Source organism: Ahaetulla prasina, chromosome 9, assembly GCF_028640845.1.
Source record: "Ahaetulla prasina isolate Xishuangbanna chromosome 9, ASM2864084v1, whole genome shotgun sequence".
NCBI classification, from domain to species: Eukaryota; Metazoa; Chordata; class Lepidosauria; order Squamata; family Colubridae; genus Ahaetulla; species Ahaetulla prasina.
In genome coordinates this window covers 1,015,758-1,038,092 of record NC_080547.1, presented here as the reverse complement: position 1 = coordinate 1,038,092, position 22,335 = coordinate 1,015,758, and the positions used below count along the sequence as shown (strand labels likewise).

At 50.4% G+C, this 22,335-nt stretch overlaps 1 protein-coding gene across 8 annotated transcripts; it reads left to right on the top strand.

Annotated features, from left to right (window-relative positions):
• Window positions 1-79: 79 nt before the first annotated feature.
• LOC131203633 (PH and SEC7 domain-containing protein 4-like) lies at window positions 80-21,295 on the top strand. Of its 8 annotated transcripts, none has more exons than XM_058194049.1 (17): window positions 80-1,094; window positions 5,968-6,019; window positions 6,718-7,803; window positions 8,912-8,969; window positions 9,130-9,565; window positions 9,826-10,023; window positions 10,574-10,654; window positions 11,481-11,593; window positions 12,762-12,820; window positions 13,043-13,132; window positions 13,793-13,836; window positions 14,786-14,946; window positions 15,789-15,859; window positions 16,779-16,924; window positions 19,518-19,662; window positions 20,029-20,172; window positions 20,773-21,295. In XM_058194049.1, the coding sequence occupies exons 3-17, from the start codon at window positions 6,817-6,819 to the stop codon at window positions 21,019-21,021; spliced, it is 2,982 nt and encodes a 993-aa protein (XP_058050032.1). In that variant the 5' UTR covers window positions 80-1,094; window positions 5,968-6,019; window positions 6,718-6,816; the 3' UTR covers window positions 21,022-21,295. The 8 variants fall into 8 exon arrangements, with proteins under 8 accessions (XP_058050032.1, XP_058050027.1, XP_058050028.1 ...); XM_058194044.1 differs by having other exon boundaries at window positions 5,880-6,019; XM_058194045.1 differs by lacking the exon at window positions 80-1,094 and adding an exon at window positions 1,800-1,913 and having other exon boundaries at window positions 5,880-6,019.
• The last annotated feature ends 1,040 nt before the right edge of the window (window positions 21,296-22,335 follow it).

Sequence of the window (22,335 nt, the reverse complement as noted above, 5' to 3'; positions counted from 1 at the left end):
GGGATAGACAGCATCACCGCCAAATGGATTCATAACTGGCTGACCAACCGCACTCAATGTGTAGTCTTTAATGGAACTACATCTACATGGAGGGAAGTATGCAGTGGGGTACCCCAAGGTTCTGTTTTAAGCCTAGTACTCTTCAATACCTTCATAAACAATTTAGATGAGGGAATAGAAGGGGAACTCATCAAATTTGCAGATGATACCAAGCTGGAATAGCTTGCCTTCAGAAGTTGGAGGCCTTTAAAAGACTGGGAAGCCATTTGTCCGAAACAATATAGTCTCTTGCTTGAGCAAGGTTTGGACAAGAAAACCTCCGAGGTCCCTTCCAGCTCTTTTGTTCTGTTCTGTTCATGCCAATTTTTGCTGAATTGTTTTAGATTTTGTTCAGTGCTCACTCAATAAAACTTTGGAAAAGATTTGGAAGTGATTCTTTGAAACACGCAGCAGTGAGTGCAGCAGCTCACTTAGAAATTGCTTTACTTTTAGCTTCACACTTTAAGGAGGCGCTATGATGTATTCAGTGTATTTTGAAGCAGCTCTTTCAAATAATTTTCAAAGCAAGGACTGGCCTAGTTTTTCTTGTATTAGTGGAAGGAAATTGCTGTACATGAGGGGGACCCAATCTTCATCCTACTTCCCTCGCCTTGCTGTCCGAGCCTAGTTCTGCCTGGGCTTCCTGCTTCTTTCGTGGCCTTCGTTTAAGAGTAGCTGGGGGAGGCAGTAGCCACCGTGGCCTGTGCGGTTTGTGCTGCTCTCCCAGGAGCCGCAAGTTCCGGTTCAGACAGCAGCACTGCAGCTTGTGCAGGAGGCAAACGAGCACTTCTTCATTTGCACAGTATTTTGCAAGACAGGAGCCTCCTCTACCCCTTTTGCTTTTGTTCCAATGCTCAGGCTTTTCGAAGGGAGGTCGGCGTCATCACAGAGTTAGCGGCCTTGAGTCAGGTTGTCTTGCAAAATCATGTAAAAAAACAAAACAAAACCAAAAAACAGCAAAGGATCAAGCGGGATCTGTCCCCATTCCCACCAGGGGCTCTTGGGAATCCTTGCTCAGGCCTGGCCAAGAGGAGGACAAAAGGTCTGGATGGGAGGTAAGTACAATAAGGAGGCGGCCAGAAAGGGGGCTCCGGAAGAGTCGGGGCTCTGGAAACCCAGCCAGATGCCCCCACAGGCCTTCCTTTGCGGAGGACTTAACCTCTGGAGCTTCAGAGATCTGCGACCATGAAACCAGAGCCTGCAAGAGATGGGAGGGATGGATGGCCTGGCCAGCCCAGCGCTGCAACCAAGTTGGCCCCCCAAATCTACCTGGGCAGACCTTCCAACCTGCGGGGGGGGGGGCAACCTGGGCAGCTCCCTCCCAGGGCAAACAAGCATGCATGCAAGCCGGGGAGCCCCCCTTCCCCCCCTTCCCCAGCCCTCCTCCTTGGGGGCCCCTCCGATGGACCCCACTTAGCAGCCCACCTGCCCAATGCCTTTCCCACGCTCCCCCTCCAACTCCGGCCCCACTTCTGGGTTTGCAACCCCCTTTGCTTCCCCTGGGGCTGTGGGGGGAGCCCTGACTCTGGGAGGGGGTCTGGTCAGTGCCCCCCCCCCAATTCTGCGCCTGGTCCAAGGCAGAGGGAGCCCCGGGAGGGGAAAGGCCGCTCCGTCCCCGGCCCAGCAGGGCTCGGTGGGGCTGCCCGGCTTCCCTCGGCCTCTGCAGGGACCCTCGGGAGTCGCCCCCGGGAGGGACCCCTTCGCAGCCCCAGGGCCGGGCAGGGAGCCGGGTCTGCGGGGCGGGGGTGGCGGGGCCCGGGGAGTCTCGGGGCCGCGGAGCCGCCTTCCCGGGCGAGGCGGGCCTTGTGCTCGGGAGGCGCGGAGGCCGGAAATGCTGCCGGCCGGCCGGTGGCGGCGAAGCGGGGCCCGCGGAGGTAAGTGGGCGCCGGGCCCGCCGGGTGGGCTTTGCCCGGGAAAGCGGAGCGCCTCTGCCCGCCCTCCCTCCCTCCCTCCCTCCGGAGACCCTCCGGGCAGAAGAGCCGCGCCTCCGCCTGGCCGGCCTCGTGGAAGCGGCTGCCCGGAAGGCCGGAGGGGCCCGGGGTGGCGCTGCCATCCTCGCTCCGGCCTCGGGCGCCCCCAACGCGACGGCCGCGGGCGGGGAGGCTCCGGGCCCCCGCCTTGCTCGGTCCGGGGTGGTAGCCGGAGAGGGGCGCCTTTTCTTGGGGGAGAAGCAGCCGAGGAGGAGCCTGGACGCGGCTCCTAAGGAGGAAAAGAGGAAAGAAAGAAAGAAAAGAAGGAAAGAAGGAGGGAGGGAGGAAGAGTGGGGTGGGAGGAAGGGAGAGAAAGAAGGAAGGAAGGAAGGAAGGAAGGAAAGAAAGAAAGAAGTGAGTGGGAGGGAGAGAAGGAGAAAGAGAGAGGAAGAAAGAAAGAAAGAGAAAGAAGAAAGAAAAGGAAGGAAGGAAGGAAGAAGCTTCGCAGCCTCTGAATCCAAAGCGGGTCTCCTAAAAGACCCTCCGATCCCCGCTTGCTCCCGTGGAGGCGGGCGGTGGAAGCCCCACGGCCGGAGTTTCGGGAAGCCGAACCGCCTTCCCGAGTCCAAGGCTGGCCCGTCTTCGGCTGCCCCCCCCCGCCCCGCCTTCCCTCCCCGGGGCTGCGGCGCTCCGGACGCTCCCCGGCTGCCCTCCTTCCCGGGGACGCTCCAGGCAGGACTTGAACCCGGCTCTCCACCGGACGGGACTTTTCAAGGCAGCCCGGCGATCAGAGGGGCCAGGCTGGCGGCCCCAAAGGGCCCCGGCTTCCCTCGGCCTCTGCAGGGACCCTGGGGAGTCGCCCCCGGGAGGGACCCCTTCGCAGCCCCAGGGCGGGGGTGGCGGGGCCCGGGGAGTCTCGGGGAGCCGCCTTCCCGGGCGAGGCGGGCCTTGTGCTCGGGAGGCGCGGAGGCCGGAAATGCTGCCGGCCGGCCGGTGGCGCCGAAGCGGGGCCCGCGGAGGTAAGTGGGCGCCGGGCCCGCCGGGTGGGCTTTGCCCGGGAAAGCGGAGCGCCTCTGCCCGCCCTCCCTCCGGAGACCCTCCGGGCAGAAGAGCCGCGCCTCCGCCTGGCCGGCCTCGTGGAAGCGGCTGCCCGGAAGGCCGGAGGGGCCCGGGGTGGCGCTGCCATCCTCGCTCCGGCCTCGGGCGCCCCCAACGCGACGGCCGCGGGCGGGGAGGCTCCGGGCCCCCGCCGTGCTCGGTCCGGGGTGGTAGCCGGAGAGGGGCGCCTTTTCTTGGGGCAGAAGCAGCCGAGGAGGAGCCTGGACGCGGCTCCTAAGGAGGAAAAGAGGAAAGAAAGAAAGAAAAGAAGGAAAGAAGGAGGGAGGGAGGAAGAGTGGGGTGGGAGGAAGGGAGAGAAAAAAGGAAGGAAGGAAGGAAGAAAGAAAGAAAGAAAGAAAGAAAGAAAGAAAGAAGTGAGTGGGAGGGAGGGAGGGAGGGAGAGAAGGAAAAAGAGAGAGGAAGAAAGAAAGAAAGAGAAAGAAGAAAGAAAAGGAAGGAAGGAAGAAAGAAGCTTCGCAGCCTCTGAATCCAAAGCGGGTCTCCTAAAAGACCCTCCGATCCCCGCTTTCTCCCGTGGAGGCGGGCGGTGGAAGCCCCACGGCCGGAGTTTCGGGAAGCCGAACCGCCTTCCCGAGTCCAAGGCTGGCCCGTCTTCGGCTGCTCCCCCGCCGCCCCGCCTTCCCTCCCCGGGGCTGCGGCGCTCCGGACGCTCCCCGGCTGCCCTCCTTCCCGGGGACGCTCCAGGCAGGACTTGAACCCGGCTCTCCACCGGACGGGACTTTTCAAGGCAACCCGGCGATCAGAGGGGCCAGGCTGGCGGCCCCCAAAGGGCCCCGGCTTCCTGGAGCCATAATTGGGGTTTGGGGGGGAAGCGGTGTCTCCCCTTTGGGGATTCCTTCCCTGCAGCTCCCGGGGAAGCTGGACTGGAGGAGGAGGCTTCATCCTTGGGCTGTTCCAAGGGAAGGATTAGAAGCATCGGGGAGATTTGCTGGAAGGCCAAAATAAATGGAGCTATTTTGCCTTCCCGTTTAGAAAGGTGCAGAATGCAAAGCTCAGGACAGAAGGAACAATTTCCTATCATTCCTCCCTCTTCTTTTAATTTACTTCTTTCTGCCCCAAGTGGCTCCAAACCGGCTGGCTTTCTTTTGAACCTCTTTTACCCTATAATAATAATAATAATAATTTCATCCACTGAAGAAGAAGCACTGAATTACAAATCAATCTTTCTTACAATTTATAATTACCCTCAGCATCCGCTCCTTTGCAAAGCAAGAATAGCCTCAATTGAGGGTTGGGGTAGCGGAGACACTTGGCCAGAAGATTTTTGCATAGATTTTGGACCCTCCTCTATTACACTACAAGAACAGCCTGAAGTTGGCTCTGAGGCAGCCTTCATTTCTCTTGGTCAGAGGGAATCAGGATGGCAGCTCCTGCCCAGAGGCCAAATCGAGCCTCTTCCCGATGTTGCAGGGTTGGATGACCTCAAGGGATTCCACCACAGGGAAGGTGCCTGGATGCCACATTGGCAATGGCTGGGGAGTTCCTGTGTACCATCCTTACTGACCGGGAGAAGGAGAGGCCTGCTGGCAGAACTGCCAAGGGGGCAGTTTAATAGTGATAATGAAAGGCTTTCTCCTTAGCCCCACAGGCCTGGTGGGTCGCACGGATGAGCTAAAGGCTGGCGATCTAAGCATTGCGTGGTGAGGAATTACCAGCTCCTATGGATTCCAACCAAACCAGGGTTTGTGTCTTTCCGTTTGCAGTGACATTGTCGTCTAGAGCCAGGGGTCTCCAACCTTGGCAACTTTTAAGACTTGTGGACTTCGACTTCCAGGATTCCTCAGCCAGCTTTGCAAATGGATGGCTGAGGAATTCTGGAAGTTGGAAGTCCACAAGTCTTAAAAGTTGCCAAGGTTGGAGACCCCGGCTCTAGAACACGGGGCAGCCTTTCTTGGTGCCTTTTCCACTGCTGGGCAGAGTCTCTGCCTGAGAACAGAGGAAAAGCCCCCTCCCTGCTTCTCTCAGGAGACCCCAGCCAAAGCTTAGGTGGGTTGCACTCTTCGGTAGCTGAAGTTGGCCTGTGAGTTGGGGGGGGTATCCCCTCTTTGTCTTTCAGCAGTTGAGAGAACTAAAGGAGGAACCTGCTGCTGGAGACAGATGTCCACTATTTCCCCCGTTTTTGTTGTTGTTAGTTGCGAAGTCGTGTCCGACGCATTGCGAGCCCATGGACAACATTCCTCCAGGCCTTCCTGTCCTCTACCATCCTCTGGAGTCCATTTAAACTCATGCCTACTGCTTCAGTGACTCCATCCAGCCACCTCGTTCTCTGCCGTCCCCTTCTCCTTTTGCCCTCCATAGTTCCCAGCATTCGGCTCTTCTCCAGGGAGTCCTTCTTTCTCATTAGGTGGCCAAAGTATTTCAGTTTCATCTTCAGGATCTGACCTTCTAAAGAATAAATATATATATATATAATATATATATAAATAAATAAATATAAATATATATAATATATATTATATATATAATATAATAATATATATAATAAATAAATAAAAATAGCCCCCTGTTCTATTTATTAAAAATTGCCCTACAATTAGGGAAAATCTCACAGGCTTCTTTGCCAAAACCACTCTATTCTGAGAGTCTGTGTGGAGCCAGCGATACGCAGATGTCGTAAGCAAATAAATAAAATAAATACATTATAAATAAACAATGTGGCTGACTACATTTTAAGACATGTTCTGTTATTTTTAGAGATCTCCGTTGATTTGCCTGTTGTGGTGCAAGCACACTTTTTATGAGACGGGTAGTTATATAAATTTGATCAATAAATGTGCATAACAATTTTGCTTTTCTACTGTTGCTTTGCAGTAGCTGCAAAAGACAGCAGCCGAATTTGAATGTACAGAAGATTTGTTTCGAGTCAACAATCTGTTTTTTCTTGTTTGGCTTCCCCTAGTTCAGCTCTTGGATTTCAACAATATGGATGTCCCATATTGTATCTGTTGGTGGTAAGTAGTGGAAATAACCATCCAGCCTAATCCAGTTCTCCACCCCCATCACTTAAAGAAGATTAAAGCCTTCACTGCTGAAAGATTGTTTGATAAGGGATGGGTGGGGATTGGGGTGGGGGTGGGACTAAGACCAGAGTGCTGCGAAAGATAACAGTTGAACGAATATGATTCATGGCTCTTTAATAGCCACTTGGTTTCCCTTCTCTTTCCCTTTAACAGTAACAGTAACAGAGTTGGAAGGGACCTTGGAGGTCATCTAGTCGAACCCCCTCCTCACACACGAGACCTGTACTAGGGATTCAAACCAATGAACTGCCGACCTTTCTAACCAACAAGCTCAGTGTCTTAGCCACTGAGCCACCTAGTCAGGCACTTTCCTAGTTCATAGATTCATCTCTATCAATCTGTATTGTATTTGTTGTGATAATATCCTAAATTTGATGTGCAAAATGCAGATGGACTAGCAACTCCTTTGATGGCATCTGCAGGATTTTATACTGGCACGAGGGGCTGTTTTTCCAGCAACTTATATTTGGCAACGTTTGGCTCTTTTTCAAATGGATCTGTTTAATTATTTATATATTTGAAATATTTTGATATTGCTTCTCATTATAGAAAGTCAGAAACCGACCGTGAAACTATTCCTTTGGAGCAAGTGTTAACCAGAATATGTATTTCTATTTTCTCTTTTGCAGGCCAGACAAGAGAACCATGGAGATTGCTTTTAAGAGATCCATCTTTCTCGGCCTATTGAAATTCAGACTGGAACCCTAGATGCCTGTGGGAAAGTTTTCATGGTCAATGCTAGAATGGAGTATCCCGAACGCTCCAGTACCTCAGACTTGATGGATAGGTCAACTGATGACAGAACAAAGGAAGTGAGCTCTGACTGTGGAGAGGGCTTGAAACAGACTTGGGATCTGCTTGCATTTTCTAGAACTTGCCAGGCTGAAAATACTGTTACCTCTCCTTCTTTGGGCCTTGTACAGGACAGGTTGGAGGGTCTTCACTGCAGAACTGAAACACCCTCTGAAAAATCCATTCCAGTGTTAATGCAGAATAATTTTGAAGTATTGCACCCTGAACTGGGCCACCTTGTTTCAGATAGCTTGGACTTCTCTGAGAGATTTGTACAGCCTCTCGAGCCGATGAAAAACTTGAAAACTCAGGATAAGCACAATAATGATGCTACCCAGTCTGTTTTTTGGGCTGGTATTCTACAAGCTCAGATGTGTGTCTTCGATCTCCAGGAGGAGTTGGATAAGCAGAAAGAACCTCGGCAGACTCACGGTGTGAATTCTGAATTCCTGGACACAGCTACCATCAACGAACCTTTGCTCCTGGAAAGTGACAGTGAGGAGGAGCCAGAAGAGAATTTAGAGAAACAGGAGGAAGAAGGAAGTGTGGAGGAGGAGGAAGAGGAGGAGGAGTTCGAATACTTATTTTTCAATAACCCACTCTTTCAGGAAAGTCCTCGCTTAACCAGAACTTTTGAAGGACAAGTCCCATGGTCACAATCAGAAAGAGAAATTTCCACTGAGGATTACAAGAAAAATGTAAAAAGTGAAGTGGACTCTGGAAACCATAACGGTGACTTGTTTTCCCAGGCCAATGTGGCAATAAGCCCTGCGGCCAGGAGTTATTTTTCCTTCTGTGATGCTAATGTGGACACATCCACCTCTTCTTTTCCAAGTTATGTGCCCCATTATCGTTCCTTGTCTCCATTGTTGATTACAGAAAAAGATCTTGAAATCACCTGCTCTTTGGCAGAGGATTCAGAGGTAAGAGTGGTGTCCTATTTCTGCTTGAACTGAATTCAACTGAATTTTTTTGGCCAAGTGTAATTCAACACACAAGGAATTTGTCTCTGATGCAGAAGCTCTTAGTGTTTCTATGGTAATAGACCCATGAGTATTCGTCTCCTATCATGTTTTCTGTGGCTTTACATGAACTTAGTTGGAGCTTTAATTCCTATTTAGGTCCAGTCTTCTCCAGCAAAATAATGCATTCCACCAGCTGCCCAGCCTCTCTTTCAGGGCCAGGATAACAGCACTGATGTCAGGGTTCCAAGTGATATGCTCATAGCAAACAGAACTCCAAGGAAAGCAGGTTCCTCAAAGAACAAGTTTATTGGATATCTCATATTGGCACAAGCTGGTGAAAACCGACTCCCGCTGTTTTCACCTGATTAAAAGTAAAATTTTTCCCCCTTTCCCAAACAATCAGTCACATGGACCAATCAAGGTGCTGCCCAGTTGCTTGGAAACTTCTCTCCTCCTCTCTTCCACCACCTGTGGGAATGACCTTGGTTCTCAGGGGAAACTATTTTGTTTTGCCCAGCTATCTCTGTTCCCTCCTCCCTATCCCTCAGCACCTTTGTGGCAACACTGATGTTGCAAGAGAGCTTCTTGTCCACCTTCTCTTGTTTCAGGTCACTATTAACGCTGCATGTAGATGTAGGCCCCTGTTAGGGCTACTCCTGTATCAACCACCAGATATTTGATCTCTTGCCTTGGAAATCCTTGAGACCCAGAGGCAGCAGAAGGAGAGTTTCCAAACTAGAAGCAACTGTGTGAATATACCCTTTACCTGGCAAATGGCATAGATAAGCTCTTCCATAAAAACCAGGTCCTTAACCTTCAACAAAACATTTTCAGAACCATCTGCGTTTGCACCAGGCTGGACTGATTTGATTTCTGTCCCTTATTGCTGATGTGCAGCCATTGTTCTTTCCACAGTTCTTGGGAAATGCTTGAAAATCCATTCCTGATGGAAATGTACAGGAAGGCAGGGCACCGGTGTGTGTGTGTTTGTGTGTGTGTGTATCAGCAGCTGTTCATGTTGTCAGCTGCCTCAGCCTTTTGTGACTACCAAAATTTTACCTTCCAGGCTGAGGGCTGTTTCCCGGATCCCCTGCAAGGAGATGTTCTGGAAAGCATTACTCCAGGTAAGTCTGCCACCGCTTTTTCTAAGAGCATCAGGCAGCTCCCTGCCCCCACCACAGAGCTGTCTAGGGTGCAGAGCACAGCACAGCAGAGGCTGCGGTCTTGCAAGGTGTGGAAAGGAAACTGCCTTCTGACTGACTTGGCCCTCTGGTCCACCTACAGACCCGTCTGCGTATTTGCCGGCAGAAGGCCTGCTGTTTTCTGCCTCCAGTACTTCTCTGATGTCCGCTTTGCTGCAAGAGTCCATCGAGAGCCGCCTCCCTCCCAGGCCGCCAAGCTCTCCAGAGGAGAGTTGCTGCGTCCCCTCCAGCTTCCGGGTCCTCTCGGTTCCTGCTGCAGAAGAGAATCTGCAGCAAGAGAGGTTTGAGCCACAAGTATCACCCCATGGCCTCCCTTCATCTTCCTGCACGTGGTTAGAGGAGCCTGAAAGAACTTCCTCTCTGCAGAAGGACGTCAGCGGAGCAGATGTGAGCTCCATCCCACTTTGTGGTGTAGAGAGGAAGCGGGCGAGCTCAGTAGAGAGACTCAAGATGGTGGAGCTGCCAGCGATGCAAAGCGATGGGAGGCGGAAAGGCAGAGAGGAAGAGCTGACGTTCTAGTAAGGATGCTTTGTTTTATGTCTCTTGGGACCGTTGGCCTCTCTGGTCTGCCCACCACACGCAACACCCTCCTGCTGAGGTGGGAAGGTGGGCTTGGGCCGGTATCTGGAGGCCACTTTGAAGGGATTGTGGCTTTTGTCCTGCACTCACCAGAGAGTTTGCTTGCCTTCTTGCCTCCTGGTGACGTCGTTCACATGTCAGGATTTATTCTCTTGGGCTCTGACAAGGGTCCCTGTCTCTCTCTCTGCACCCCCTGCAGCTGCCGTGAAGAGCCTGGAGGGGAGTTTGGCAGAACGGGGGACAGTCTGCCTGCCAAGGCCATGGCAGAACCAAATGGCACCCTGCCCCTGGCCAACGGCACCTCTGGAGATCTGGCCGCAGCGCACAGGCTGGCCGCTCGCCTCTACCATCTGGATGGGTTCAAGAAATCTCAGGTGGCTGCCTTCCTCCAGAAGAAGTAAGATGACCTTGAAAGTCTTCGGTTACACGCCTCCTTCCGTTTGGGGATTTGAGTGTTTGTCACTTTTATTACTTGCACAATATGGATACACACACACACACACACACACATCACGCTGAATTTTAAGTTGTTCCTTCATCACCCGAAGAAGAAGCTAATGCATTTCCAGACCAGTGGCCCTCTGCTGACTGAAAGCTAAGAATGGAGGATGTTTTGGGCAGGTGGCAGAGTAAAAACTGCCATCCTCAGAGGCAGCCCCAGCAGCAGAATCTGGCAGTCCTGAAGCAAATACTGAGGACAGGCAGAAGGAGTCCAGCTGAGGGAAATATTAGGAGGAAACCGTAAAAGCAAGGCCCAAAGGGGCTGAACGGATATGGCAGCAGCATTTGTGAATAGTCCTTGATGGGTCTTCCAGGGTCATGGGGCATGGAGTGGCGAAGGGGGGCTTTGGGAGCCAGGCAGGGGAGAGGAGCCCCTAGGAGGAGAATGAGAGGTTCTTGTGGTGTGTTTGGGGTTTTTTGACCTCTTCCTCTTCGTTTGTCCACAGCAATACCTTCAGCCAGATGGTCGCTGAGGCTTACCTCTCGTTCTTCCACTTCTCTGAGCAAACTCTGGATCAGGCCCTGAGGTAACACACTCCTTGCCTCGGGCTGCCTTCCCATTTTCAGGAAGGGAAGTGAAACTTCAGAGTCCACCATGGCCAAATGCGTATTTCCTGCCCTCCCTGATGAGGAGGCAGGAGGGAACTCTTCTTTCTCCCAAGTCCAGGAGCCCAAGAGCTACCTTGGGAAAGGGCTGGGCCAGGTGGGGAGTCACGGAAGGAAGGCTGGGCAGAGGCAAATGAAATGATATGGGAAGAAAAGATCAAGGGGCCTCTTCCTGCAGCTCTGCTCCTAGTCAAGGCCTGCTTGGTTGGGAGACCTTCCTGGAGCTGTGGGGAAGGAAGAAAAATCCTTGGAGCCGTTGAGCAGAGGCGGCTGTGCCTAAAGTCTCCTTGGCAGATTATAAGGAAGCTCCGTGGTGAAGATAGAAGCGCCTCCCAGCCTCAGGGTTTCAGCTGCCTCAGCCTCCTTGGATTGTCCCCAGGCCAAATGGAAGCCCTGAGGGGCTGGGGGGAGCGGGGGGGGGGTCTATGACAGTTTTCCACAGCCAACTCACCAGAGCCAACTTGCCGTGGGACAAAAGTTACACTAATATCATAGAAATGGTGGAATAGAACCATTAAAGAAAGGATGCAAAAGGAGGGACAGAATGAAATGTGAATGACAAAAATTAATATTTATTTTTATTTCGTTTAAATAATTAAATAGAATTGTCAAATTGTCCTGCAGCGAGTTTGAGGATGGCTCTTCGCCAGGTCTGCTGCTGCTGCTGCTGCTGCTGCTGCTGTTTACCAGTCCTGGGGAAAATCGGGGTCCCAGGCCCCCCTTCTGACCTTCCCCTCCTCTTGGCAGGTCCTTCCTGAAGTCCTTTGTGCTCACCGGGGAGACTCAGGAGCGGGAGCGGATCCTGATGCATTTCTCTCAGCGCTTCCACTGCTGCAATCCTGAGGCTTCTCTTAGTCCAGGTGAGACTCTCAGCCCACCCATTGCAGGGCCTAAGGTTTGGTTTGGTTTGGGCGGCAAGAGCTCTTGTACGTTATCTTGCTTTTATTCTGGCCCCGAAAGCGGGATGGAGGTGGGATCATTACTTTTCCAACTGAATCAGGCTCAAAACCGGCATTGAAGAACTTCCCTGTTAGTCTCTTATTGTCATTTCCCTTTGGTAGCCAGCGGGCCAATTCTCTTTATTTCCCTTCAAGCATAGCATGTATACAGAGGTAGGTTTTCTCGGCCTCTTTCACCATCTGTAATTGTGTGGTTTCAGGCAACCGTCAAATATTCCTTTTCGGCAACTGATTTCCATCTCCTGGAATTTGCGGTAGCCAAATTAATATCTTCTCTTGGGGCTTGTTCACTGTTGTGCTTACAATCAATCAATCAATCAATCAATCAATCAGAATAGAGCTGGAAGGGACCTTGGAGGTCCAACCCTATACAATTTCAGACAAGTGACTGTCTAGACTCTTCTTAAAAAATCCCCATTGATGGAGCACCCACAACTTTTGGAGGCAACTTCTGTTCCACTGGTTAATTGTCCTCACTGTTAGGAAGTTTCTCCGTAATTCCAGGTTGCTTCTCTCCTTGATTAGTTTCCATCCATTGTTTCTTGTCCTGCCTTTGGGGGCTTTGGAGAATAGGTTAACCCCCCTCTTCTTTGTAGAACAAACAGGAGGAAACAAAAATTGCTGAAAAGAAATTGGGTACACGTTTATGTCTATGTATATATGTAAAAAAAAATTAATATTAGAAATATACGTATAAAAGATACATTAGGATAAGGGAGAAAAATGTATAAGTATTGGTTACCGACGCGAAACCGTTGAAAAGAAAAAAGTGTCAAAATTTCTTTTTGTTTTTAAAAATGTTTAATAAAAATATTTTTTTAAAAAAAAGAATACCACAAAATGTCTGTCTGAGGGAAGAAGGAAGCCAGCACTTCCGGTTCATCTAGTAGAGAACAGAACAGCTGAACACTGATGGCAGCAAGTCTTAAGATTTTTCAGTTCATTCATTTTCTCTGGCCTTTTGTTTTAATGGAGAGCCAAATTCCCTAGGAGGATATTTTGCTGACATTTCCAATTAGTTGTGGGAGAAGCCTATGGAATCTCTCTTGAACACCCGTTTCTTCTGCAGATGCCGTACATACGCTCACCTGTGCCATGATGCTCCTCAATACCGATTTGCATGGGCAGGTAAGGAGACTCTCTGAGAGGAGAGAGGGAAGGCTCACCTTCCCTCACTTGGCCCTTTTACAGTATCCAAACAGAGAAAAATTATTCGGATGGCCATATTTGTGGGAGGGGGTCTAGGGTACCCACAGACCCGGGTTGACGTGATAGTTTTTGTTTAGATGTACAATATGGACAGTGCTTCAGCTCTCTTTGTCTCTCTCACCTACATCCTCCTGGAATCAGAACATTGGCCGAAGCATGAGCTGTCAGGACTTCGTTGTGAACCTCACAGGCCTCAATGAGGGCAAGGACTTCCCCAAAGAGCTGCTAAAGGTAAGTGTGGCTTCCTTCTATGCAGGCGATGGAAGGGCTGCCTGTGGCCCAGCAGATGTGGAACCTCACTTCTAGCCAGCATGGGAGAGAAAGCCTTAGAGCTCTAATTCAGCAAGGTTCTCTCTCATTTCCCCTCCCTCCTAAAAAAATTGGGTGCTCAATGTCAATGTTGGAATGTCTATATCCAGTGGTGGGATTCAGCCAGTTCGCACCACTTCGGAGAGAACCGGTTGTTAACTTTCTGAGCAGTTTGGTGAACTGGTTGTGGGAAGAAATCCAACTGTGGTTTGTGCACAGCCGCACTTTCCCTCTGCAACTGCCCAACACAGGACAAAAGGGGCACGTGAAGGACCCCCAACTAGTCCTCCATGAAGAACTAGTGAGATCAAGAGCCTGGCCTTAGGGAGGGGAGGAGACTCCCCCTAAATTCAGCCCCCTGGCAACATCAGTTGGAGGGCTGGGTCCGGCCACAGACCAGATGCGGCTCCCAGCTTTTCTTCACAGCTGATAATAGCGGAGGAAGGATTGGTGGTATTTTGGAGAACAGAACCCCCAAAGTGGCAGTTCTTGGGGGGGGGAGCTTTTCTTGAAGGACCCCCCCCCCCCGTCCTTAGAGGCAGGGAAGAAACCTTACAGCTCAGCCTTTTTCTATCTGTCCAGGGATTGTACAACTCCATCCGTCAGGAGAAACTGGAATGGGCTACGTAAGTAAAAGCAAGATATGGGGTGTGGGGGGAGCTTTGAGGAAGCAGAAGGGAGGGCTGAGGTCAAAGAGGGAAGGCATGGAAGCCCTTGGGCCCCTCCCTTCTCCCTTATAAAGGAGATGGTGGGGGGGTTGCCCTCTATAAGCTGTGTGGGTGGACGACTGTGACTCGGTCTGTAGTTCAGGAGTTTTAAGTATTCAGCTTGGAGGGATAGTTGTCAGGAAGGACAAGGAGAAGGGAATGGAGGAGACCTTGGTGGAGCAGAGCTTGTTTGCCCCCACAGGAAGCTTAAATCGTGCCTCAAAGGGACATCAGGGTTGGGCTTCGCTGCCACAGGAAAGGAGGAGGCCCAAATAATATTTCCCAAGTCCAAATCTGCTTGGGGAAGAAGGTGCTTAAGATTTCAGGATTCCCCAGGATGTTTAACGCTGCCAGAGGAATTCCCAAGTGGCATGACAGGAAAACACGGATTTTTTTTTTTCAAATTGTGAACGGTGCCCTTCATACTTTCGTCAGTTTACTTTGATTATTTATTTAATTTTTATCCCACCTTCGTTCTTTTTTACAAATCACTCAAGGTGGTGAAGATATTCCGTGCTGCTGCTTCCTCCTCCTCCTCCTATTTTCCCCACAACAACCAACTTGTGGGAGGGACTGGCCCAAAGACACCCAACTGGCTTTCATGTCTAAGGCTGGACTTGAACTCGCAGTCACCTGCTTGGTACCTTAACTACCAGACCAAACGGGCTTTAAATTTGAAAGGCATTTGCAGGTTAAGATTCAGTAGCATTTTCTTCCATTCCCTCGTAAAGACAGATTTTTCCCCCCCAACCTCTTCTGTTGACCCTTAGTGTAATTAAATCACCCAAAATGAGTCTTTTTTTTCCTTCTCTTTTACATGTTTTTTTCTATACGCAGCCTGTGCCAAATTTCTGTGTCTTCCCTACAGGGATGAGGAAGAGACAATTGATGCCAAGATACTCCTGAGTCCCACAAACAGCCAGAGGAAAACCAACCCTTTCCTGACCGTGTGGCAGGACCCGGGGGCAAAAGTCTACCAGCAGGGTCTCCTCGCCCGTAAGGTGCACGCAGAGGCCGATGGCAAGAAAAGTGAGTGCTGAGTTGTGGCCCTGGACGAGCGGGTCTCAGTTCCCTGAGAGCGGCCAGAGAGGGGCCGGCAGAGTCCCTCACGGGAGCCAGCTGGGGGCTTTGGGCCCAGGCGGTCACCAGTCAGCTACTTGGTGCCAGGTGCTCTAAGGTCACGATCCAAATAGCCAAGCCCTCTGGACTGCAACCTGGAGGAAAGTGTTGTGACCAAGACCCAAGTAGTGATTACTAAACACAATTCAGTCCTCAACAAACTTACCTTATTAAAACAGCTGAGAATTAATTCATTCTCAGCTTCGTCCAAAACAAAATTCTTAACAACCAGTCCCTCGGCCTTATCACCAACCTTTGATGTCTTTGGCAACCTGCCAAAGGCTTTTCTTGGCAAAAACCCCACAAAGTTCAAGAGACACTGACAAGAAGCACTGGAATCAACGTTGTTTTTCCACAAATGGCTCATTGCTGCTCTTTTCAGCCTTCTGGGAGGGGCCAATCATCTCCTGGCCTTACTCCTGAGTCGTCCTTTTTGCTTCAGCTGCTCTTCCCTTCTGGCAGCTCTTCGCATGCGTGCACAGGCTCCTCCTGTTCCTCTGCCTCTCTGCTGTCTGCCTCTGGAGGCTCTGGAGTCCGCACATCGCTCCCAGATGGCCCTGGCCCCATCTCTGCCTCTGACGCAGAGCCCTCGTTTGGGCCTTCCCCTGACTCCAGGACTGGGCCTTGGTCCTCCCCAGCCTCCCCACTGTCCGACTCTGCTGCCAGGTCCGCAGGCTGCTGGCGGACCACAACAGAAAGGGGGAGGGCAAACCAGCCAGAGAAAAGCAACTGACCATCCTCTCTCCCTGCAGCTCCCTGGGGCAAGCGAGGCTGGAAGACCTTCCATGCTGTGCTGAAGGGGACAGTGCTGTACTTCCTCAAGGTAAGAGGGACCAGGCAGGCAGGGGAAGTGCCTTCTGCTCAAGGACTGTCCCACATCAGGCCACAAATGTAAGTGCTGGGAGTGGTTGACAAAGTACCCTGTGGGGGGAAATCCCCTTAAGGTGTGGCTGCTAAAAGCCGTCTCAGAACATTGGCGGAGGCTTCCAATGCCCGTGCTCTCTGCCAATGGGCTCTTTAACCACCGACCAGTGCAGGGGTCTCCAACCGTGGCAACTTTAAGACTTGTGGACTTCAACTCCCAGAATTCCTCAGCCAGCTTTGCAGGGATTCTGGGAGTTGAAGTCCACAAGTCTTAAAGTTGCCACGGTTGGAGACCCTGGACCAGTGGATGTTGAAAAAGAGCAGTAAACAGATTGCAGAAGGCTTTCTCTGGCATGCAAGGAAAGAAAGCCTCAGAAAGGCTTAAAAAACCCCTGGGGTTGTCGAAGAGTAAACGAGGGGAACTGGAGGGGGACAAGAGGAGTAGCTCCATTGCTTAGAGACAAGGTGAAATGCTGGGTAAAATCAAAGGGACGGGAAGATTGTCACCTCCAAGAGAACAAAGGAGAAAAAGAGGGACGGAGCTCAAAGTAGTTAAAGGTACATAAATGGGGATGGATAGTAGATATTACTTAAAGCGTCTGTATACAGTAGTCCCCCACTTACAACAGTTCGTTTAGTGACTGTCCAAAGTTACAACAGCACTGAAAAACGTGACTTACGACCACTTTTCCCGTGTGGCATCCCCATGGTCATGTGATCAAAATTCAGAGGAACTCCTGGGAAATTAATTCCAGACATTCTCACCCCCCCCAAACATCTCCTCTTGCAGCATGAACATATCTGTCCCCCCCCCAGGACTGACTGACTGGATGGATGGGTGGGTGCTGAGTTTGCTTTTGTTTTTGGCTGTCATGCAGGATGAGCAGCACTGGGAGGTGTCAGGCACAGAGGAACTGATTGGATTGCCTCATGCCCTGGCCGAGAAAGCCAGCAAATACACCAAACGGCCGCATGTCTTCCGGCTCCAGACTTCGGATTGGCACATCTTCCTTTTCCAAGCCCCGTGAGTTCCCACGAGCCTCGAGGAAGCTCTCCCTTGCCAGCCTTCCCAATGCCTACTGCGGAAGAGTAGTGGAGATTTATTTATAAATAAGAAGTGGGAGCTTCTTGTTTATAGATTTCTTGTCTTCTTATGGGACTCCTTAGTATGGCCCTGGGCATGTCTCTTCCACCACCACGTTCTCCACCACCACGTTTTAAAGTATTATTTATTGAGTTGTTATGAGCTGTGGTGGCGCAGTGGTCAGAATGCAGTATTGCAGGCTTACTGTGCTCGCTGCCAGTTCGATCCTGACCGGCTCAAGGTTGACTCAGCCTTCTTCCTTCTGAGGTTGGTAAAATGAGGAGCCGGATTGTTGGGGGCCAGAGGCTGACTCTGTAAACTGCACCAGGAAGCGGTATATAGGTCTAAGTGCTGTTGCTATTGCTGTTTATACAGTTTATCGGCTGCCCATCTTAACCTATAGCAGTCTTTCTCCAAGAGGAGCCTTTAGCATTATCTATCTATCTATCTATCTATCTATCTATCTATCTATCTATCTATCTATCTATCTATCTATCTATCCATTCACACACAGACACACACACTATGTAGAGGGAGGGAGGGAAAAATTTAAAGCTACTAGTCAGTCCGTGTCCAATTGGGTCAAGGCTGACCAGTGCAGCGTGAGAGCAAAGGGAGCAATGTGGAGAATGAACAGGTTCGGGAGACTTACCTGAGTAACTCGTGACCTTCCCCACAAGGTTCTCCATTGACTTCCACCCTGCAAGCTTCCCAGGATTCCCCACTGACTGGTGGGAAGAGGTCAGGGACATTGGGAATCAGAAACCTAAATCACCTTTTCAGAGGGATTTCCTAACCTAAACCGAGAAACTGAACGATCACAGGTGGACAAAAAAAATCAGGATTGGGAGCAACTTCTGACTTCCTGTCAGCTTTTCCACTAAATTTCCTTATTGGAAGCTATCAGTAAACATTGAAACCCTTCCTTCCTTCCTTCCTTCCTTCCTTCCTTCCTTCCTTCCTTCCTTCCTTCCTTCCTTCCTTCCTTCCTTCCTTCCTTCCTTCCTTCCTTTCCTCCCTCCCTTTCCTTCCTTCCTTCCTTCCTTCCTTCCTTCCTTCCTTCCTTCCTTCCTTCCTTCCTTCCTTCCCTTCCTTCCTTTCCTCCCTCCCTTTCCTTCCTTCCTTCCTTCCCTTCCTCCCTCCCTCCCTCTCTAAATCACCTTTTCAGAGGGATTTCCTAACCTAAACCGAGAAACTGAACAATCACAGGTGGACAAAAAAAAATCAGGATTGGGAGCAACTTCTGACTTCCTGTCAGCTTTTCCACTAAATTTCCTCATTGGAAGCTATCAGTGAACATTGAAACCCTTCCTTCCTTCTTTCTTTCCTTCCCTCCCTCCCTCCCTCCCTCTCCTTCCTTCCTTCCTTCCTTGCAACACACACATTTTTACATGCACACATACTGCTTTTGGTGTGCGATTTGTTGCTATTCAATGCAATAGGGATTTTTGTTTCCATTTTGTGGGTGGAAACAGATTTAGTCCAGAGGAATATTGATTTTAACACTTGATGTTAAGAGCTATATAGTTGACCTTGAAGGACTTAACAGAATTGGACCTGATGAGTATTTGGGGGTGGGGGAGACCTCCAAAGGATAATATGGAACTATAAGCTAGAATGGGATGTTGAAAAGAATCATTTAGAAGAAGGAGATGACAAATTACTTCAAACCTGTTGCCAAGGAAATTGCACCACAAAGCTTACCTTGAAGGAAAAAGATGGTTCTTCCAAATTGAAATTCAGCTGTGCTCACCAAATGGGAGAAGCAGGAGGCTCCCATATAAAAGATCTGATAATCCACTAAATAATTAATCCTCAATTCAGAAGGTTTGGGGTGTCTGACCATAAAGATGACCATAAAGAGTATCATTGTACTTTCCCCAACCGAAGCAAAGGGTTGAGACCCTTCATGTTCTTGACAGCTGTCACAGATTGACTGAGTGGACCTCCTAAGAAAGAATGCCACCTTTTAGTTTAGTTTACCTGGGGTGTCCCAATCTAGTTGTAGATACTTGGATTATACCCTAAAAATTCCCTAGAAAAAATCCATTAAATTTTATTCAGACCAAGCATTTCTAGTCTTACAGGACATTGGCCACTCCAATGCTAGAATCCTAGCAATCTAGTGGTTAAAGGGTCATGAATTATCTGCACAATTTGGCATTTGTTTTGTATTTATACCCATTGTTTATTAAAAACTGCTTTGGCAACATACGGTAGAAATCTGACGGCCTGTTACTGATGATTTTTCTTGACAAATACGACTCTTGGGAAATACAAATGGGATTCTCTGGAACAGGAGAGGTGCCAGGGTGCAGCCTGGCCAAAGTGATCAGGAGTGCGCATTGATCCTGATTCCCGAGCTGTGATCACATGGCACATTTAACTAGAATGGGTAAAGATCCAGCAGATGCATCCATACCCAATATTGATTTGGGCTGCTTTTAAACATTGGAGAGATGGTTTGCCAGGGTTTATTATAAGTTAATCCCCAAACTGGGGCTGATTCAAATATTCAATTCTACTTTTCTAGAACTTCTGAAGAAATGACTTCATGGATTTCTCGCATCAACCTTGTGGCAGCCATGTTCTCTGCTCCACCTTTCCCTGCAGCAGTGGGCTCCCAAAAGAAATTTATAAGACCCATTTTGCCAACTACTCCCTGCAAGAATTCCATAGTAAGTCGAGCGCCTGGGGGACGGAAGGGTCAAATCCCGGGTCCTTCTGCAGAGTGGTTGAGGTCAGGGGTCTCCAACCTTGGCAACTTTAAGACTTGTGGACTTCAACTCCCAGAGTTCCTCAGCCAGCAAAGCTCTGGGAGTTGAAGTCCACATGTCTTAAAGTTGCCAAGTTGGAGATCCCTGGTTTAGATGAAGTCTCTAAGAAATGCCAGGGCCGAAGGCAGGTCCTTGGGGAAGTGCAGCTCTGCCTTTGGGGGTTCCAGTTGCACAGCTCAGCACAGCCAATGATCTAGGTTGGGGGGGGGAGAGAGAACTGGGGCACCTGGCTTGTGGCAAGGCTGCAACCTTTTTCTGTCCCCACAGGAAGACCAGCACCTGGCCCACGAAACCTGCATGGACAGGATGTCCCACGAACTGCAGGAGCTCCAGCGGAATCTGCCGGAGAAGCGTGGGCGTGGGAGGGATCTGGAGGAGTACCAGCTCAGAAAGGAGTACTTGCTTTATGAGGTGAGCAAAGCTGGCTCTTCTGGGGGAGGTGGAGGGTGTGGGGGGGTGAGTGTGCTGCCGTTGTTCTGTTGGGGAGGGTCATCCTCCAGTGACACCTTTCCTACAGGGGGAGGTGAAGATTCATTGAGTTTGAACGGCACACATACACACACCTGTTGAGAATTGACTGCGTCATTTTTCTGGGGAAGGACTTCGCAGATCCATCTCTCTGCAGGACTACAGCACTGGCCATTTTTCTGTTCACGTGGCTGTTATCTTTCAGAACATCATTCTTCCTCTGTATACGACCTACCTTGTTATCTGTTCAAGTCAGGGGATACACACATATATGGCAACCATGAATACAGAATTTTAGATATCGAATTGTAAAAGAGACAGATGTTTGCTGTGTGTGGCCCTCCCTATTTGTGGGATATGAAAGAGGAAGGGGGAAGATATTATCCAAAATAGTATCCCAGAAGAGGTTCAAGCCGAGGGGAGCTTTGTCTGAAGTGCTCTAGTTCAGCATTCCTTGCAAAGGGTCGCCCGCGGCTTCTCTCTCCCCCCATCATGGAACCAGATTCTGCTGCTTGACTCTCGCCCGCTCTTGCCCCCCTGCAGAAACGCCGCTACGAGACGTACGTCAAGCTCCTGGAGGTGAAACTTGGCTGCAGCACAGAGGATCTGGACCAGTGGGAAGCCCGGGTGGCAGCCGTGGTTGAGAACTGCCCCAGTTTGCAGAAGTCCCACTCCAGCCCTTCCCTGAACGTGGATGGGCCTCCTGCTGGAGGGGCCAAAGTGAAGCGGAACATCTCTGAGCGCAGGACCGTTCGCAGAATCATTCCGAAGCGCAACAGACACTTGTTATGACCCTTGGATGCAGGAGGAGAATTGGCAGAGAGCGGTTGGCTCAAGCCAGGGCGGTCAGCAGTTGCCTTGGCTGGACGCTAGGTGAGGTCTCAGCGCCAAGATTCTGGCCTGGAGCCCCTTCTGGCCTTCTCCAGATTGTAGCTCCGGATTTGCTTTTGGGAAATGCTATTCAGCTCTGCTCTGGACTCACCTTCCCTTCAAAATCCTCTCTGGCTACTCAGGGCAAATGGGAGGTCTGTGTGCAATAAAAGGAACAGAATGGTGAGGACCCGGGGCTCTTTTCTGGATGTGTTTTGAATCCCTCCCTCCGTGAGAGGGGGGACTGTGCGGTTGGGAGGCATGGCATCTGGGCCCTTCCTTGCCTTCTGCACCCACATCTCAGCATCAGAGCCTTTGGGAACCCCGAGACATGACAGGTCTGGGCCTTTCTATCTTTTTAAGATCCTTGAAATGGCATCTCTCATCTTGCCGTGGTCTGTGTCACCTCTTCCCCTTCCCCCCCGCCCCCGCCCACAAAAAAACCCCATTTACTCACAAACCCAGTGTAGCACAGACACTTGTCTGTGTTGTCATGCGAGAGATCTGGTTGTCCCAATGGGCCACCGTTTATGAGCCAGCAAATGTGCTGCAGCTGCAAAAAAAAAGCCAGCCCAATCCTGGGCCATATCAACAGAGGGATAGAATCAAGATTTATACCACATTGGTCGGACCGTACTGGGAGTACCGCATCCAGTTCTGGTCACCACAACATAAAAATGATGTCGAGACCCTTGAAAGCGTGCAAAGAAGAGCAACAACAATAATAAAGGTAAAATTGTATGATGAGCGATTGAGGGAGCTGGCATGCTTAGCCAGCTGAAGGGAAGGATTAGGGAGACATAACTGTCTTCCGGTACTTTGAGGGGCTGTCACAAATAAGAGGGGATCGACTTACTCTCTAATCCATTTCCCCTGTTTGGTTGCAGGAGTGGGGGGGCGTCTGTGGGATACCCCTGTATAGCAATGTCATAATTCTTGGATAAGGGTTAAGCATTTCTTCCCAGCCTTCTCAGGAATCTGTCTATGATACACCTATCATTGCTGGAGGTGTCTATAATTATACGGTGTTTATCATCGCTATTACCATCAGACAATTGCAAACCTACTTTGCAAGGGGATTACTAAGGTGGGAAATTCCCAGGCACCCACTAGAGGTACTAAGTATTCTTAGATACTTCCAGTAATAGGTACTTTCAGTTTACAACGTGTGTATGTGTGTGTGAAATGCAGGGGAACCCAGATGCCTTGAAATGAGTCACCAAGGCAGCTTCTTTC